Source organism: Dendrobates tinctorius, unplaced genomic scaffold (genome assembly GCF_039654945.1).
Source record: "Dendrobates tinctorius isolate UK_male_01 unplaced genomic scaffold, ASM3965494v1 ptg000016l, whole genome shotgun sequence".
In the NCBI taxonomy this organism is placed as follows: Eukaryota; Metazoa; Chordata; class Amphibia; order Anura; family Dendrobatidae; genus Dendrobates; species Dendrobates tinctorius.
The window spans coordinates 1,567,143-1,586,202 of NW_027361684.1; the positions used below are offsets into that span (position 1 = coordinate 1,567,143).

The window sequence follows — 19,060 nt, forward strand, 5'->3', positions numbered from 1 at the left end:
ACACATAATCCTAGGCCTTTAGTCCTCAGGATACCTACTGACATTTACTAGTCAAGAGCACTTTTTGTGAAGCTGCAACTGATTTCCTAAAAACACAAAATTGTTGTGATACCAAAGATCATCAGGTCTAACCAGAGTAAGGTAAAAGGATGTAAACTAAAAGAGCAAGGGTCTGATTTTTATTTATTTCACTCACATATAGCGCCATCATATTCCACAGAGCTTTACACTGTCCCCATTGGGGCTCACAATCTAGATTCCCCATCATTATGTCTTTGAAGTGTGGGAGGAAACCGGAGAACCCAGAGGAAAGCCACGCAAACACGGGGAGAACATGCAAACTCCTTGTAGTTCTTGGTGGGATCTGAACTTGGGACCCCAATGTTGCAAAGCAACAGTGCTAGCCACTGAGCCACCTAAGATTTAGGAAGTTTGTGACAGATTATTATTATTTATTATTATAGCGCCATTTATTCCATGGCGCTTTACATGTGAGGAGGGGTATACATAATACATACAAGTACAGTAATCTTAAACAATACAAGTCATGACTGGTACAGGATGAGAGAGAGTCACTAAATCGTTTTCAACAGAATCCTCATCAAACTCCTTGTAGAGTCGCAAAGTCGGCGTTGAACAGAAATTTTATGATACTTTTACCCGTCTACTATCATTCCAAAGAACGGCAAAAATACCTATATGGCATGGGTCAATGGAGTGAAGAAACCAGTGATGGAACCCCATCTGGTTGTTAGATTTTTTTTTTTTTTTTCATATGAGGCATTTTTTATTTTTTTATTACAAACAAAAGCATACAGCAGCACTCTGTATACAGTAAGATGTATGCCAATGTAGAATTCATAAAGCAGCACTCTGAATACAGTAAGATGTGTGCAAATGTAGAATGCTTACAGCAGCACTCTGTATTCAGTAAGATGTATGCAAATGTAGAATTCATAAAGCAGCACTCTGTATACAGTAAGATATGTGCCAATGTAGAATGCATAAAGCAGCACTCTGTATACAGTAAGATGTATGCAAATGTTGAATGCATAAAGCAGCACTCTGAATACAGTAAGATGTATGCAAATGTAGAATGCATAAAGCAGCACTCTGAATACAGTAAGATGTATGCAAATGTAGAATGCATAAAGCAGCACTCTGAATACAGTAAGATATGTGCAAATGTAGAATGCTTACAGCAGCACTCTGTATACAGTAAGATAAGATGTGTGCAAATGTAGAATGCATGCAGCAGCACTCTGTATACAGTGAGATGTATGCAAATATAGAATGCAAACAGCAGCACTCTGAATACACTGAGATGTATGCAAATATAGAATGCAAACCGCAGCACTCTGTATACAGTAAGATGTATGCAATAGTAGAATGCATGCAGCAGCACTCTGTATACAGTGAGATGTATGCAAATATAAAATACAAACAGCAGCACTCTGTATACAGTGAGATGTATGCAAATATAGAATGCAAACAGCAGCACTCTGTATACAGTGAGATGTGTGCAAATGTAGAATGCATGCAGCACTCTGTATACAGTAAGATGTGTGCAAATGTAGAATGCATGCAGCAGAACTCTGTATACAGTGAGATGTATGCAAATATAGAATGCCAACAGCAGCACTAAATATACAGTGAGATGTATGCAAATATAGAATGCAAACAGCAGCACTCTGTATACAGTGAGATGTATGCAAATATAGAATGCTTACAGTAGCACTCTGTATACAGTGAGATGTATGCAAATATAGAATGCAAACAGCAGCACTCTGTCTACAGTGAGATGTATGCAAATTTAGAATGCTTACAGCAGCACTCTGTATGCAGTAAGATGTATGCAAATGTAGAATGCTTACAGCAGCACTCTGTATACAGTGAGATGTGTGCAAATGTAGAATGCTTACAGCAGCACTCTGTATACAGTAAGATGTATGCAAATATAGAATTCATAAAGCAGCACTCTGTATACAGTGAGATGTATGCAAATATAGAATGCAAACAGCAGCACTCTGTATACAGTAAGATGTATGCAAATGTAGAATGCATGCAGCAGCACTCTGTATACAGTGAGATGTATGCAAATATAGAATGCAAACAGCAGCACTCTATACAGTGAGATGTATGCAAATATAGAATGCAAACAGCAGCACTCTGTATACAGTAAGATGTATGCAAATATAGAATGCTTACAGCAGCACTCTGTATAACAGTAAAATGTATGCAAATATAGAATGTGTACAGCAGCACTCTGTATACAGTAAGAGGTATGCAAATGTAGAATGCTTACAGCAGCACCCTGTATACAGTGAGATGTATGCAAATTTAGAATGCTTACAGCAGCACTCTGTATACAGTGAGATGTATGCAAATGTAGAATGCTTACAGCAGCACTCTGTATAACAGTAAGATGTATGCAATATAGAATGTGTACAGCAGCACTCTGTATACAGTAAGATGTATGCAAATGTAGAATGTGTACAGCAGCACTCTGTATACAGTAAGAGGTATGCAAATGTAGAATGCTTACAGCAGCACTCTGTATAACAGTAAGATGTATGCAAATGTAGAATGCTTACAGCAGCACTCTGAATACAGTAAGATGTATGCAAATGTAGAATGCATAAAGCAGCACTCTGAATACAGTAAGATGTATGCAAATGTAGAATGCTTACAGCAGCACTTTGTATACAGTAAGATGTATGCAAATGTAGAATGCTTGCAGCACCCTGTATACAGTAAGATGTATGCAATATAGAATGTGTACAGCAGCACTCTGTATACAGTGAGATGTATGCAAATGTAGAATGCTTACAGCAGCCCTCTGTATACAGTGAGATTTATGCAAATGTAGAATGCTTACAGCAGCACTCTGTATAACAGTAAGATGTATGCAAATATAGAATGCTTACAGCAGCACTCTGTATACAGTGAGATGTATGCAAATGTAGAATGCTTACAGCAGCACTCTGTATACAGTAAGATGTATGCAAATTTAGAATGCTTACAGGAGCACTCTGTATACAGTGAGATGTATGCAAATGTAGAATGCTTACAGCAGCACTCTGTATACAGTGAGATGTGTGCAAATGTAGAATGTTTACAGCAGCACTCTGTATACAGTAAGATATATGCAAATGTAGAATGCATAAAGCAGCACTCTGAATACAGTAAGATGTATGCAATATAGAATGCAAACAGCAGCACTCTGTCTACAGTGAGATGTATGCAAATTTAGAATGCTTACAGCAGCACTCTGTATGCAGTAAGATGTATGCAAATGTAGAATGCTTACAGCAGCACTCTGTATACAGTGAGATGTGTGCAAATGTAGAATGCTTACAGCAGCACTCTGTATACAGTAAGATGTATGCAAATATAGAATTCATAAAGCAGCACTCTGTATACAGTGAGATGTATGCAAATATAGAATGCAAACAGCAGCACTCTGTATACAGTAAGATGTATGCAAATGTAGAATGCATGCAGCAGCACTCTGTATACAGTGAGATGTATGCAAATATAGAATGCAAACAGCAGCACTCTATACAGTGAGATGTATGCAAATATAGAATGCAAACAGCAGCACTCTGTATACAGTGAGATGTATGCAAATGTAGAATGCTTACAGCAGTACTCTATAACAGTAAGATGTATGCAATATAGAATGTGTACAGCAGCACTCTGTATACATTAAGATGTATGCAAATGTAGAATGCTTACAGCAGCACTCTGTATACAGTAAGATGTATGCAAATATAGAATGCTTACAGCAGCACTCTGTATAACAGTAAAATGTATGCAAATATAGAATGTGTACAGCAGCACTCTGTATACAGTAAGAGGTATGCAAATGTAGAATGCTTACAGCAGCACCCTGTATACAGTGAGATGTATGCAAATTTAGAATGCTTACAGCAGCACTCTGTATACAGTGAGATGTATGCAAATGTAGAATGCTTACAGCAGCACTCTGTATAACAGTAAGATGTATGCAATATAGAATGTGTACAGCAGCACTCTGTATACAGTAAGATGTATGCAAATGTAGAATGTGTACAGCAGCACTCTGTATACAGTAAGAGGTATGCAAATGTAGAATGCTTACAGCAGCACTCTGTATAACAGTAAGATGTATGCAAATGTAGAATGCTTACAGCAGCACTCTGAATACAGTAAGATGTATGCAAATGTAGAATGCATAAAGCAGCACTCTGAATACAGTAAGATGTATGCAAATGTAGAATGCTTACAGCAGCACTTTGTATACAGTAAGATGTATGCAAATGTAGAATGCTTGCAGCACCCTGTATACAGTAAGATGTATGCAATATAGAATGTGTACAGCAGCACTCTGTATACAGTGAGATGTATGCAAATGTAGAATGCTTACAGCAGCCCTCTGTATACAGTGAGATTTATGCAAATGTAGAATGCTTACAGCAGCACTCTGTATAACAGTAAGATGTATGCAAATATAGAATGCTTACAGCAGCACTCTGTATACAGTGAGATGTATGCAAATGTAGAATGCTTACAGCAGCACTCTGTATACAGTAAGATGTATGCAAATTTAGAATGCTTACAGGAGCACTCTATACAGTGAGATGTATGCAAATGTAGAATGCTTACAGCAGCACTCTGTATACAGTGAGATGTGTGCAAATGTAGAATGTTTACAGCAGCACTCTGTATACAGTAAGATATATGCAAATGTAGAATGTTTACAGCAGCACTCTGTATACAGTAAGATATATGCAAATGTAGAATGCTTACAGCAGCACTCTGTATACAGTAAGATGTATGCAAATATAGAATTCATAAAGCAGCACTCTGTATACATTGAGATGTATGCAAATATAGAATGCAAACAGCAGCACTCTGTATACAGTAAGATGTGTGCAAATGTAGAATGCATGTAGCAGCACTCTGTATACAGTGAGATGTATGCAAATATAGAATGCAAACAGCAGCACTCTTTACAGTGAGATGTATGCAAATATAGAACGCAAACAGCAGCACTCTGTATACAGTGAGATGTATGCAAATGTAGAATGCTTACAGTAGCACTCTATACAGTGAGATGTATGCAAATATAGAATGCAAACAGCAGCACTCTGTATACAGTGAGATGTATGCAAATTTAGAATGCTTACAGCAGCACTCTGTATACAGTAAGATGTATGCAAATGTAGAATGCTTACAGCAGCACTCTGTATAACAGTAAGATGAAAGCAATATAGAATGTGTACAGCAGCACTCTGTATACAGTAAGATGTATGCAAATGTAGAATGCTTACAGCAGCACTCTGTATACAGTAAGATGTATGCAAATGTAGAATGCTTACAGCAGCACCCTGTATACAGTAAGATGTATGCAAATATAGAATGTGTACAGCAGCACTCTGTATACAGTAAGATGTATGCAAATGTAGAATGCTTACAGCAGCACTCTGTATACAGTGAGATGTATGCAAATATAGAATGCAAACAGCAGCACTCTGTATACAGTGAGATGTATGCAATAGTAGAATGCATGCAGCAGCACTCTGTATACAGTGAGATGTATGCAAATATAAAATACAAACAGCAGCACTCTGTATATAGTGAGATGTGTGCAAATGTAGAATGCATGCAGCACTCTGTATACAGTAAGATGTGTGCAAATGTAGAATGCATGCAGCAGCACTCTGTGTACAGTGAGATGTATGCAAATATAGAATGCAAACAGCAACACTCTGTATACAGTGAGATGTATGCAAATGTAGAATGCTTACAGTAGCACTCTATACAGTGAGATGTATGCAAATATAGAATGCAAACAGCAGCACTCTATACAGTGAGATGTATGCAAATGTAGAATGCTTACAGCAGCACTCTGTATACAGTAAGATGTATGCAAATGTAGAATGCATGCAGCACTTTCTATACAGTGAGATGTATGCAAATATAGAATGCAAACAGCAGCACTCTGTATGCAGTAAGATGTATGCAAATGTAGAATGCTTACAGTAGCACTCTGTATACAGTGAGATGTGTGCAAATGTAGAATGCTTACAGCAGCACTCTGTATACAGTAAGATGTATGCAAATATAGAATTCATAAAGCAGCACTCTGTATACAGTGAGATGTATGCAAATATAGAATGCAAACAGTAGCACTCTGTATACAGTAAGATGTATGCAAATGTAGAATGCATGCAGCAGCACTCTGTATACAGTGAGATGTATGCAAATATAGAATGCAAACAGCAGCACTCTATACAGTGAGATGTATGCAAATATAGAATGCAAACAGCAGCACTCTGTATACAGTGAGATGTATGCAAATGTAGAATGCTTACAGCAGCACTCTATAACAGTAAGATGTATGCAATATAGAATGTGTACAGCAGCACTCTGTATACATTAAGATGTATGCAAATGTAGAATGCTTACAGCAGCACTCTGTATACAGTAAGATGTATGCAAATATAGAATGTGTACAGCAGCACTCTGTATACAGTAAGAGGTATGCAAATGTAGAATGCTTACAGCAGCACCCTGTATACAGTGAGATGTATGCAAATCTAGAATGCTTACAGCAGCACTCTGTATACAGTGAGATGTATGCAAATGTAGAATGCTTACAGCAGCACTCTGTATAACAGTAAGATGTATGCAATATAGAATGTGTACAGCAGCACTCTGTATACAGTAAGATGTATGCAAATGTAGAATGTGTACAGCAGCACTCTGTATACAGTAAGAGGTATGCAAATGTAGAATGCTTACAGCAGCACTCTGTATAACAGTAAGATGTATGCAAATGTAGAATGCTTACAGCAGCACTCTGAATACAGTAAGATATGTGCAAATGTAGAATGCTTACAGCAGCACTCTGTATACAGTAAGATGTATGCAAATGTAGAATGCATAAAGCAGCACTCTGAATACAGTAAGATGTATGCAAATGTAGAATGCTTACAGCAGCACTTTGTATACAGTAGGATGTATGCAAATGTAGAATTCTTGCAGCACCCTGTATACAGTAAGATGTATGCAATATAGAATGTGTACAGCAGCACTCTGTATACAGTGAGATGTATGCAAATGTAGAATGCTTACAGCAGCCCTCTGTATACAGTGAGATTTATGCAAATGTAGAATGCTTACAGCAGCACTCTGTATAACAGTAAGATGTATGCAAATATAGAATGCTTACAGCAGCACTCTGTATACAGTGAGATGTATGCAAATGTAGAATGCTTACAGCAGCTCTCTGTATACAGTGAGATGTATGCAAATTTAGAATGCTTACAGGAGCACTCTGTATACAGTGAGATGTATGCAAATGTAGAATGCTTACAGCAGCACTCTGTATACATTGAGATGTGTGCAAATGTAGAATGTTTACAGCAGCACTCTGTATACAGTAAGATATATGCAATTGTAGAATGTTTACAGCAGCACTCTGTATACAGTAAGATATATGCAAATGTAGAATGCTTACAGCAGCACTCTGTATACAGTAAGATGTATGCAAATATAGAATGCAAACAGCAGCACTCTGTATACAGTAAGATGTGTGCAAATGTAGAATGCATGTAGCAGCACTCTGTATACAGTGAGATGTATGCAAATATAGAATGCAAACAGCAGCACTCTGTATACAGTGAGATGTATGCAAATGTAGAATGCTTACAGTAGCACTCTGTATACAGTGAGATGTATGCAAATATAGAATGCAAACAGCAGCACTCTGTATACAGTGAGATGTATGCAAATTTAGAATGCTTACAGCAGCACTCTGTATACAGTAAGATGTATGCTAATGTAGAATGCTTACAGCAGCACTCTGTATAACAGTAAGATGAAAGCAATATAGAATGTGTACAGCAGCACTCTGTATACAGTAAGATGTATGCAAATGTAGAATGCTTACAGCAGCACTCTGTATACAGTAAGATGTATGCAAATGTAGAATGCTTACAGCAGCACCCTGTATACAGTAAGATGTATGCAAATATAGAATGTGTACAGCAGCACTCTGTATACAGTAAGATGTATGCAAATGTAGAATGCTTACAGCAGCACTCTGTATACAGTGAGATGTATGCAAATATAGAATGCAAACAGCAGCACTCTGTATACAGTGAGATGTATGCAATAGTAGAATGCATGCAGCAGCACTCTGTATACAGTGAGATGTATGCAAATATAAAATACAAACAGCAGCACTCTGTATATAGTGAGATGTGTGCAAATGTAGAATGCATGCAGCACTCTGTATACAGTAAGATGTGTGCAAATGTAGAATGCATGCAGCAGCACTCTGTGTACAGTGAGATGTATGCAAATATAGAATGCAAACAGCAACACTCTGTATACAGTGAGATGTATGCAAATGTAGAATGCTTACAGTAGCACTTTGTATACAGTGAGATGTATGCAAATTTAGAATGCTTATAGCAGCACTCTATACAGTGAGATGTATGCAAATATAGAATGCAAACAGCAGCACTCTATACAGTGAGATGTATGCAAATGTAGAATTCTTACAGCAACACTCTGTATACAGTAAGATGTATGCAAATGTAGAATGCATGCAGCAGCACTCTATACAGTGAGATGTGTGCAAATGTAGAATACTTACAGCAGCACTCTGTATACAGTAAGATGTATGCAAATGTAGAATGCATAAAGCAGCACTCTGTATACAGTAAGATGTATGCAAATGTAGAATGCTTACCGCAGCACTCTGCATACAGTGAGATGTATGCAAATGTAGAATGCTTACAGCAGCACTCTGTATACAGTAAGATGTATGCAAATGTAGAATGCATGCAGCAGCACTCTGTATACAGTAAGATGTATGCAAATGTAGAATGCTTACAGCAGCATTCTGTATACAGTGAGATGTATGCAAATGTAGAATGCTTACACTAGAACTCTGTATACAGTGAGATGTATGCAAATATAGAATGCAAACATCAGCACTCTGTATACAGTGAGATGTATGCAAATGTAGAATGCTTACACTAGCACTCTGTATACAGTGAGATGTATGCAAATATAGAATGCAAACAGCAGCACTCTGTATACAGTGAGATGTATGCAAATTTAGAATGCTTATAACAGCACTCTATACAGTGAGATGTATGCAAATACAGAATGCAAACAGCAGCACTCTGTATACAGTGAGATGGGGTATGCAAATGTAGAATGCTTACAGCAGCACTCTGTATAACAGTAAGATCTATGCAAATATAGAATGTGTACAGCAGCACTCTGTATACAGTAAGATGTATGCAAATGTGGAATGCAAGCAGCAGCACTCTGTATACAGTGAGATGTATGCAAATGTAGAATGCTTACAGCAGCACTCTGAATACAGTGAGATGTATGCAAATGTAGAATGCTTACAGCAGCACTCTTTGTACAGTGAGCTGTTGCAAATGTAGAATGCAAACAGCAGCACTCTTTGTACAGTGAGCTGTATGCAAATGTAGGATATATGGATGGTATTACTGCTATATAGAATATACGTTAAAATGAAGGTACTTAGCTCATAAATTGGCCAATTCCTGTGAGCCCACCAGCCGTGACAAGGTATACCTTGATGGGAGGAGCTCAGCCAAATATGGAGGCAGTCACCATCTCCAATAGTAAAGTACAAAAAAGACTGACAAGCACATTCAAACAGAATTAGGCAAGTGTGAACAGGTGCACGTAGCTATGACTGCATATTTTTTATTAAGATATTTTCAGACATAATTGGATTTGTATGTATATGAAAATGCTTCCTTTGTTTTTTTTTCTCTATTAGCTGCTTTTAAAATTGTGAAGGGCTGGCTTGGTCCAGAAGCGATCAACATGCTGAAATTTGTGAACCGGAGCGAAATTCAGGACTACATCAGCGCGGAGTACTTACCGCCACACATGGGAGGAACTGTAAGTTCTGCAAGAATCATTTCTTACAAGGTGGTAATTTAGTTTACTAAGGAGCATGTAAAGCTCTGACATCCCGGATGACTTCTCACTTGACTTCTTCTTGTGTGGATTCTTAAGCTGTGTATTTCCTTACCTGTCAGGATATTCACGTCTCCTAATATAGCTCCTGTCATCCACACTAAATCAGCGCCCATCATTTAGTAATCACAGAGCAGGAGTAATAATAGGGCTTCCTATGCTACTAGACTAGGCACAGATCGCTTGTGTTACAGGTTTTTCATAAGACTTTTTACGTGATAAGTTTTATGGCGCGCGTAAAGTTGAAAAATGCGCCGATATTTGGCTTTTTTTTTATCATCCTGATCAAGAGTGGATTGATTAATATGGGTCTTAGATTTTTTTTTTTTTTTTTTTTTAGACATCCTAAAAAATGGAAAGGGGCTGCTCCATAAACAGCCTTAGAAGTAAGTGGAGTGGCGCTTCCGCAAACACTCTCCCTTTCCAGTTAAAAGAAGTTGGGATCTCCTTTTCTGGGATCAGAAAAGGAGATCCCAACTTCCCAACAAATACATATACGGTACTTTTCACCTGCCGTATGGATTAGTGATAAATGTTGTTGGAGGGATATGCCCTTTAACCATTTATTAATTTGAGTAAACACTTGCAGTTTTTGTAAACTGAGCTCTGAGTGTTACTATTCCCCCTGTCAGTTCAAACTGACCAGTATATGCTAGAAGCACATAGCTTTTTTAAAAAAAAGTTTTTTTTGCTATACATTATTCAATTAAAATGGAAATGCTTTACCAATTCATTCATGTAAGCTTCTAGGGATTTTATCTGCTTCTGGACCATTCGTAGACGATAAATGTGCAGGCGGTCCACGTTGTACTCTGGAGTGACGTTGTAAAACGTCATTGTAGAGTATAGCAGCTGCACGGACTTCTCATGGAAAAGGAAAAACTGGTTTCTTGCCATCTCTGCCTTCTCTAGTTCTGCGTATACAGTATTGAATATGTACTCAATACAGTAATAGGAAGCATTGCTTGCGTTACACGTGTTTCCTTTATTCCCCTACCGATATCGGCATACAAAACAAAAAATATGTGAAAATAAAATAAAAATTAGGCCACAATTATTCCCCCCAAAAGATGCAAAAATTACTTGACTATCCGAAAGAGAATAAAAAAAAAATGTTTACAGGTCTTTAAAACCGCGTTTATCAAAAACTCAGAAAATGTGCTTGATCATGACCAGGGGTAGAATGGCATGCTCTTGAACTGGTTAATGTTTCTAATTGATTTGCTTCGGCGAGTGATGCCTGTCTAAAGTGAAATGTCCTGAGAGCACATCGTGTCCTACAAGACTTCTGAGCCAGGATGTTTTTATGTTTCAGGATCCTTTCAAATACAGTTATCCTCCATTACCCGATGATGATTTCCAAACTCCAATGAGTGAAAATGGACCCGCGTCCTGTGAGGATGAATTAGAAAGCAAAGAGGAGAGCGAGGTGGACGCCAGGGACTCTGTGGATTCATTTGCAACTGAAGAGAGTGCCCTGAAGCCTAAAAAGGTATTTCACGTCCTGTGGCAGAGCATTTTTTTCCCCCCACATTTAGCAATGTAAAGAGCAGCAACGTTTGTACTACAGCCTGTGTGTCTTTACATCTGGTCCCCCAGTTACGTCAAATTATCGCCTACCCACAGGATAAGTGTGGCTTCGATCACTGAGAACCCACCAATCACCACAATGAATGAATGATCACACGTGATGATTGCCACGTAATTCATACTCTATGGGACAGCCAAAGGTAGCTGAGCAATGCGCTCTAAAATCTCTCCGGAAGTGCCACTGAGACTGGATAGGGCAGCAGCAGTCATAGGAGACCATCACTTCCTTACATACTGGTTCCGGCGCCGCTTTGGTCCCCCTCCTTCATCTTGTGACCGCAGATCTGACTGGTTTGAAGCCCCTTCTAACGGTCACTGTCTTTTTTTAATGTAAGTCTATGTGAGTTTCGTTTTGAGTCTCATAGACGTAAATTGAGAAATGACATACGGCCCACCCAGCGAACACTGGGGCGCTCCGGCCAGTCCCAATTCATGGTCACATGGTGCAGAACAGGACCAGAGCGGTGCTGGAAACAACAGAAGACGGTGGTCGGTTAATATTCTACTACACACAGGGAATATACATTAGTGACACCACTCGAGAGTTGAAATAAAAAAAATATCCCGGAGTGGTACTTTAATCGGAATACACAAGTCTCCCAATATTATAGCTATCGGTGGAAGTCTCAGCAGTCGGGCTTCACTGATCTATTAGGTATCACCTTTTTTATGGTTGAGTCCTCACTTGTAGTAGCAAAGTTACTGCTTTTGTTCTGTCTTCTTCCAATCATAGTTCACAAGTGCAGAACCTGGAATGTTTTATCAAAGGAGGTTGCCCCTCCATTTAGGATAGACCATGCGTTAACTGAGAACCTGTCAGTGAGCGCGTCCTGACAGTCTGCCAGGACTCTTAGATCTCTCTTTCAGCTCCTCTCGGCTGATTTATAACTACAGATTACACAAGTTGAACGTTCAGAGAGACATTGACTGAGGGGTGAAGCTTGGATGAATGAGCATGGACATGGGTTTTTCAGGCAAAAAAAACACAATACACAGAAGTGATCTCTAAAGAGTGAGTTATACAATGTGGATATCGTTCTGTTAGGCCAGGTGTCGGCCACGTTTTTGTGAATGTCTGAAAAAGACTAATACTACAAAGATGGAGGCCAGACTGCCTCCACAGTGAACTCCGTCGGCCTCATTCAAGTGAATGCCTCCATTGGAAGATCCCATCAAAATCCCCCTATTTCGGAGAGACAAACCCCAGCCCTAGTGCTCAGTGGAGGGCATTGTATAAGTGTGAGCTTAGCTTAAGACTGTTTAGACTAAGAATTACCCTGCGGCTTACTTATCAAAGCATTTATACTAGAAATATTGTGATTTTTTTTGTGTTTGAACGCCAATCCCGACTACCTTCCCCAAACAAGGTGTAGCTGGGACAAGGTGCTGTAAAGCTCGCCTAGAAACCTTCATCATAATTTACGCCAAAATTAAATTAAATTAAGCCAAAAATGTACTCCAGTCTCCCACTGGAGTAATATTTCTGGCGGAGGTGCATGTGTGCCTTATTCACTAAGTGGCGTGTGCCTCTTAATGAATTAGCCACATCTTATTCTGGCGGTGCTTTCATTTAAAGGGAATCTGCAACCACGTTTTTCGTACCCCATCTGTGAGCAACATATTGTAGGGGCAGTGACCATGATTCTTGAGATGTGTCACTTACTGAGCTGCTTGCTGCAGTTTTGATAGAATCTTGGCTTTATCTGCTGCCAATCTAGCAGTTCTCTGAATGCTGAACTCTTTATAACCCCGCCCACAGGCAGTTTTATGCCTATGCACACCGAAAGCTGCCAATCAGTGGTGCGGGCAGGGGTTATATAAAGCTCATGGAGGACTGCGTGGCAGCAGGTTTAATAGTCCTCCAGGGATAATCTCCTGCTGCTAAAACACTGATTTTATTGAAACTACCACAAGCAGCCCAGTAAGTGACGCATCTCTGGAATCAGGGCCTCTGTCCTTGCATCATGCTGCGCTCAGATTAGATGGCAAAAACCAGGTGACATTCACTTTAATGATGTACTTTGGATAACCACTTTCTACAATTCCAGTGATGTGCCGATTACTGGAATCCACCATGATCTCTGTAGTTATTCCTGTAGAAAGCCTCCAGGTGTTTGGAGAGATGAAGGATTACACGCTGTTTATTGAAATGCATTTACTCATTGGTTCCTCCACAGGCTAATCCATTAGTTCAAGCAGCTTTTCCATGAGCTAAAGCCCCCCCCCCTCCCCTAAGAAAAAGCAAATGGATAATTGGTCAGCCATACTAATTCCTGTCCTGAAATACACCTGAATATTTACCTCTCTTGAGAAGTCGTGCAATATTATGTTAAAAAATCAATTACACGATGATGGCGTTTTTGGTATTTCGATCATGAACCAGGAGGCTCAGTATGAACATGTTTATATATTCCTTACATCTGTCCCGCATACTAAAATTATACTGGGAAACAAATGTATTTTCAATGTCAAGGTGTTATCTTGGGAAAGCAATTACAAATGAATGATTTTCGGTTCCAGGGCTAATAGCGGCTGTCATTTCCTAAGAGTAGTTTGCGCTTGAGAGATTGTTCATTTCTCTGTAAGTGGCAGATCCATTTGTTGCTGAGGAAGACATCAGGTTTTTTTGCTCCAGAGTTAAACATTTCATTTTCTCGAAAGATTGACAGCTACTGTATAACCATAAATAACAAAAAAAAAATTATAATCTATATTTTATGTGCTGCAAGTGTGTCGCGGGAAGAATAATTATCGAGTGTGCAAAATTTTCTTCCCAGTTCATCCTCTGAGTAAAAAAAAAAAAACTTACGATATTCCTGTTGATTTTATTAACCTTTCTGCTCTGCTTTTATGTATTCTATGTATATGAACTCTGTACCCTTATTAAAGTCTGAACGTATTATCATTTTCGAAACGCGTCGCGCAGACACGATCTCCAGCAGCGACTCCGCTCGATGTGCCGGGTTCTCATTTATGTGCTAACACAGTAATACAGATCAGCAGTTGTTGGACTAACTGGTTAATTACTATTAATATTGCATGTCTGCCTACGCGGAGCGCCAACAAATTGCGCAAAATGATTCAGTTGACTTCGGATAATCGGTTTCCATTCTCGCGAAGAGGAGGGGTGGCCACGCTAGGAGGTGGAGCTGCTACTGACGGCTTGAAGAGGCCTTCTCTAAGGGAGGACTGCTGGTGAAGGGATGGAGAAAGAAGGTCACACCTGCTTAATATTTCATCTTTATTTCCGGGTGCAAACTGCTAACCCTAACCCTGCGCTGCCCTGTCTCTGCTCTGTGTCTGCCTCTTCGTATCTGTTTCTTAACCAGCCGCGGAGTGTGGATCGTAGCTCTCCCGTGCATCAAACTGTAAGTTTCTAGCAAATTGCATTTTTTTTTTTTTTACTACCTTAGACTTTTTCTTAAATTTCTACATACTTCAGAGTATTTTTTTTCTATATATGTTGCAGTTCCAAGATGTCAGTCTTGTCCGCCGTACGTCTGACGGTCTAGAAGAAGATGAACTGCTCAGGGGGACGTGTCACGAGACCAGGGTGTAAGTAGAAACGGAGAGGGTAATGACTCAAGAGCAGGCGTACCACATCTAGGAGGAAGGTTTCCAGATTTGCTGATTTAACTGTGTGAGAGTTAGGACTCGACTGTTAGCTACAGAAGAACGACTGGGATGGAATTATTCTATTCTGGTAGGATGCAGATAGTCAAAATTGTTCAGCCCCCATTGCAAATTGGTTTATTAGTAAAATTTAGGATCTAAGGGGTAACTTTTCTCCTTGTGGCGAGTGACAACCCAGACCTGGCATGTCAGAGTGAGGAGACTTTTAAACCATGCATGCTCCTCCTGGGAAATTAAATATGTAAATTGACTCTTCGGAGAGGAGGACTTGAATTCTAGTGCCACCTCTTGGAAGTAGCGATCCTAAAAGTCAAGTATCGCCCCTTTAGCGATCCTTGCCACATGACTTAGGATAAAAGCCAAACCAAGTATCTCAGTTTGCAGACACTGTGTTTCCGAGTATTGCCCCTTGTCATTGCGAAGATCTTACTTTGCACTGATGAGGAGCAAAACCCCGAAACACCGTGTCTGTAAATTGATATTCTGTATATACAACTGTAAGTTGGGGTAAGTAGACCCAGCCCCTGAGTGGGCATTGCGTTTTGTATACAGACTATGAAATACACTCATGTGAACCCGGCATAAGTTAAGATCGGTCTAAAAAAAGCTAACGGGTTTGTCCACTACCTAAATGCCAGTTACCCTGGTAAAATAAGAAAACATTACACTCTCCTCCTGCAGCGGCGCCATGTTATGTCATGTTAGCGCTGACGCTGTGACAGGATTTTGATGACCAGCAGCCGATCAGCGACCGCTAATTGTTTGCAGCACGTACGTAACATAACATGGAGACAATTATGGATGGGAATATAAGCTTTTCTTATTTTACTCGGTGGACTCGAGCAAGGAAAAAAGTACTGAATGTTCTCTAAGGGGCAGGTAGAAGAAGCGCTCACCAGTAATGACGATTGAATGTGGTCGGTTAAGGTGTTATCTGAGTATGCTTAGGTGCTAACCGTGTGTCTTCGGCGTGCTCGAAAAATATATTTAAGTCCCTGCGGCTTTATGTCTCGTGGCTGTTTGACAGCCGCAACACATTCAGGAACTGTCTAACAAACAGGTAATCCCTGGCAATTTTGATTAGAGCAGTAGATAGTCTGAATGCTGTGGCTGAGGGAGCCCACCATCTCCGCCCTGAGTAGAGTACACTTGTATGATATTCATTAGGCCGGCTCATTTTTCAGGACATTTAGCTATATTTCGGGCTTTAGTTTGAGGCCTCAGTTCGGCCTATAAAGCCTTATGAAATAATAGGACTGACTGAAAAAGGAACTGTCTTTGCTGTCTATAGCAACACATCATAGCACGACTTTCATTTTACCAGAGGTGAATTCTGTGGACAACGAACGCAGTTTATCGTTTAGGTAAATGAGAACACAAGAAAAACGATCTTTGTTGCCCAGGGCAACCAATCACTGCTCAGCTTTCATTTTTCAAGTGCAAAATATAAAATGGCAGCCGGTCTGTGATTGGTTGCCAGGGGCAAGAAATACCTTTTTTCTTTTAGACAGGCTTATAAATCCCCCTCATGTGCAGGGTAAAGGGTTGTTGTGTAGTGATCGTTCTGAGTAAAAGGTTATCTCCTTTCAGATAATATTCTGTCCCTGGTACAGTTTTTAGAGCATAAACCTCCACCGCTGCTGTTTGTGTCTGATGTTGGCAATGGGACCAATGGGACATTCTGTCTACACTGACAGAGTCGCTGTGCTCACTGGTCGGCCGCTCACTGGTGACAGGCCGGCACTCTGTCAATGTGACGTCAGGCCTGCAGCCAATGTCAGACACTAGGAGCAGAGGTGGAGGCTCGCCACTGGGCCTGGGGGCGGTGAGTACTGCCAGGTTTGTTATGGGCAGATCATTATCTGAAGGGGAACAACTCCTTTAGCTGAATTAAGGATTTTCTGCACAAAAAAGCACAGTACATAGGAATTTGGCTTTACATGCTATAAAAGTATAGTTGTCATATATGATACTGTTAGTTCGAGGGCGTCTGTCATCCTCAAAACTAAAATTAAACCACTTATACAATCATACAGGTGACTTGGCGCCTATAATGAAAAACTCACTATTTTGATTATATATATATATATATATATATATATACACAGTGTGTGTGTGTGTATGTATATATATATATATATATATATATATATATATATATATATATATATATATATATATATATTTACTTATGTAAATGAGGGCTCTTTGATACACCCTTGGAGTGGCCAAGAGCTCAGTGTGTTGTTCTGCCCTCTCATCATCATCTACAAGTCTCCGTGGCGTTATTGACACAGCATGATAGCACACACTGTGTCATTACAAACGCACTTCTATCCCTCCTGTCTGCAGCGCTGCTCACTGCACACAAGTTCTTACTGTAGCAGACAGGGCGGGGAGATAAGAGCATGCCCGCACTAACATTGCAGAAGCCGAGTGTACACACAGTGTTGGAGCCATCTCTCCTGTCCACATCGTCCACTTGCTACGGCGTGATCATGTGTGCCGCATACGGCTGCTACAGACAAGAGAGGCGGAGGAGACTGTGCCCGCGCTGACAGTGTGTGCGCTCTTTTCACCTGCAGTGTCAGTGCGTGCGGGGCTGAGGATTCAATTCCGGCAGAGCTCTAACTTGAGCGCTATCAATCACGCTATGGAGAAGCGTCTGACAGCACCCCGAACCCTTGGTCCCCTCATTAACAATAATTTTTTAGGGGCTGTATGATTGTATGTATGATTTAATTTTAGATTTGGGGGTGACCAGCTCCATTAATTCAGTACAGGCATTTTTCAATACGGTCACATGACTTGTCTCTGTCGGCAGTGTGGTATGAATCCTGGTTATAATCTTCATCCCATGATTGCTGCCAAGAGTAGAATTTTCTGGGACAACATGACAGCTCGTCTGGCTTTAGCCATCTTGTTTAAAGGTCTTATTTCAGCCCACTGATCTTTCAAGAAGTTTAATTGCATGTAGACCCCTAATTTTCGAGTGTGGCTTGTGATGTGGCTTTTGGAAATATAATTTGTCATGCTTACTCATGTCTTAAATTGCATTTTTCTACTTGAACGGTTTACTTAAGAGTCCCAGTAACAATTGCTGCATCTTTTTTTTTGCACTTTAGACATGGAGGGCTTCTAATCCCCTGTACAGTGCTTTGTAGCCTTATTTAGGCTCTTTCCGACTGTCCCAAAATTCATAACACCGCCTCTCAATTATTGAACCGCTGCTGTCAGTCATAATTAATGGCTCATTGACAGCAGTGGAGAACTAGTGAGCAATTCTCTATTCATTTCTAGTGCTCATTATCCCTCCAGATTGTGTTACATTCTAGAAGTCTGTATTGTACGGAACATCACTATTTATATACAGCCATATGATGGATGGGGGAAGATGGCGGTAACATCACAACTTGTTCCTTATCTGCAATTACATTTTTATTTCTTTTTATTTTTGCAGGTGCAAGGATTGAGAGCGAGTTTCAAATCACAGCTTAAGTAATTTAATCAGTTTTTATCAGAAAAATTTGACCGGATTATTGGTGCAGGTGATTCTGTAGATGCTTCTGAAATTATAGTATTGCAAAGTTGATTTCTTTTTTTTCTTTTTTTTTTTTTTTCATTTTTAATTTTTTCGTCTAATTAATGGAGAATCCATCAGAAAGTCTGCATGGAATTAGAGGCAAACTAGGTACAGTACTATACAATAGTCTTCCGTAGGTGCAGTATTATTCCAATGCCCTCCTTACACATTTTGATTGACATTGGTCAAATCAGCTGACTATCTAATGTGTATTCTCGCCCCTGTCTT

General features: G+C 39.8%; 1 protein-coding gene across 1 annotated transcript in view; it reads left to right on the plus strand.

The window, feature by feature from the left end:
- MOSPD2 (motile sperm domain containing 2) overlaps nt 1–19,060 on the plus strand; it is a 116,259-nt gene that overhangs the window by 57,775 nt on the left and 39,424 nt on the right. The window contains exons 8-9 of the mRNA XM_073565241.1: nt 9,824–9,948; nt 11,342–11,518. Of these exons, the coding sequence (XP_073421342.1) occupies nt 9,824–9,948; nt 11,342–11,518 (302 nt within the window). The remainder of the gene's footprint in view (nt 1–9,823; nt 9,949–11,341; nt 11,519–19,060) is intronic.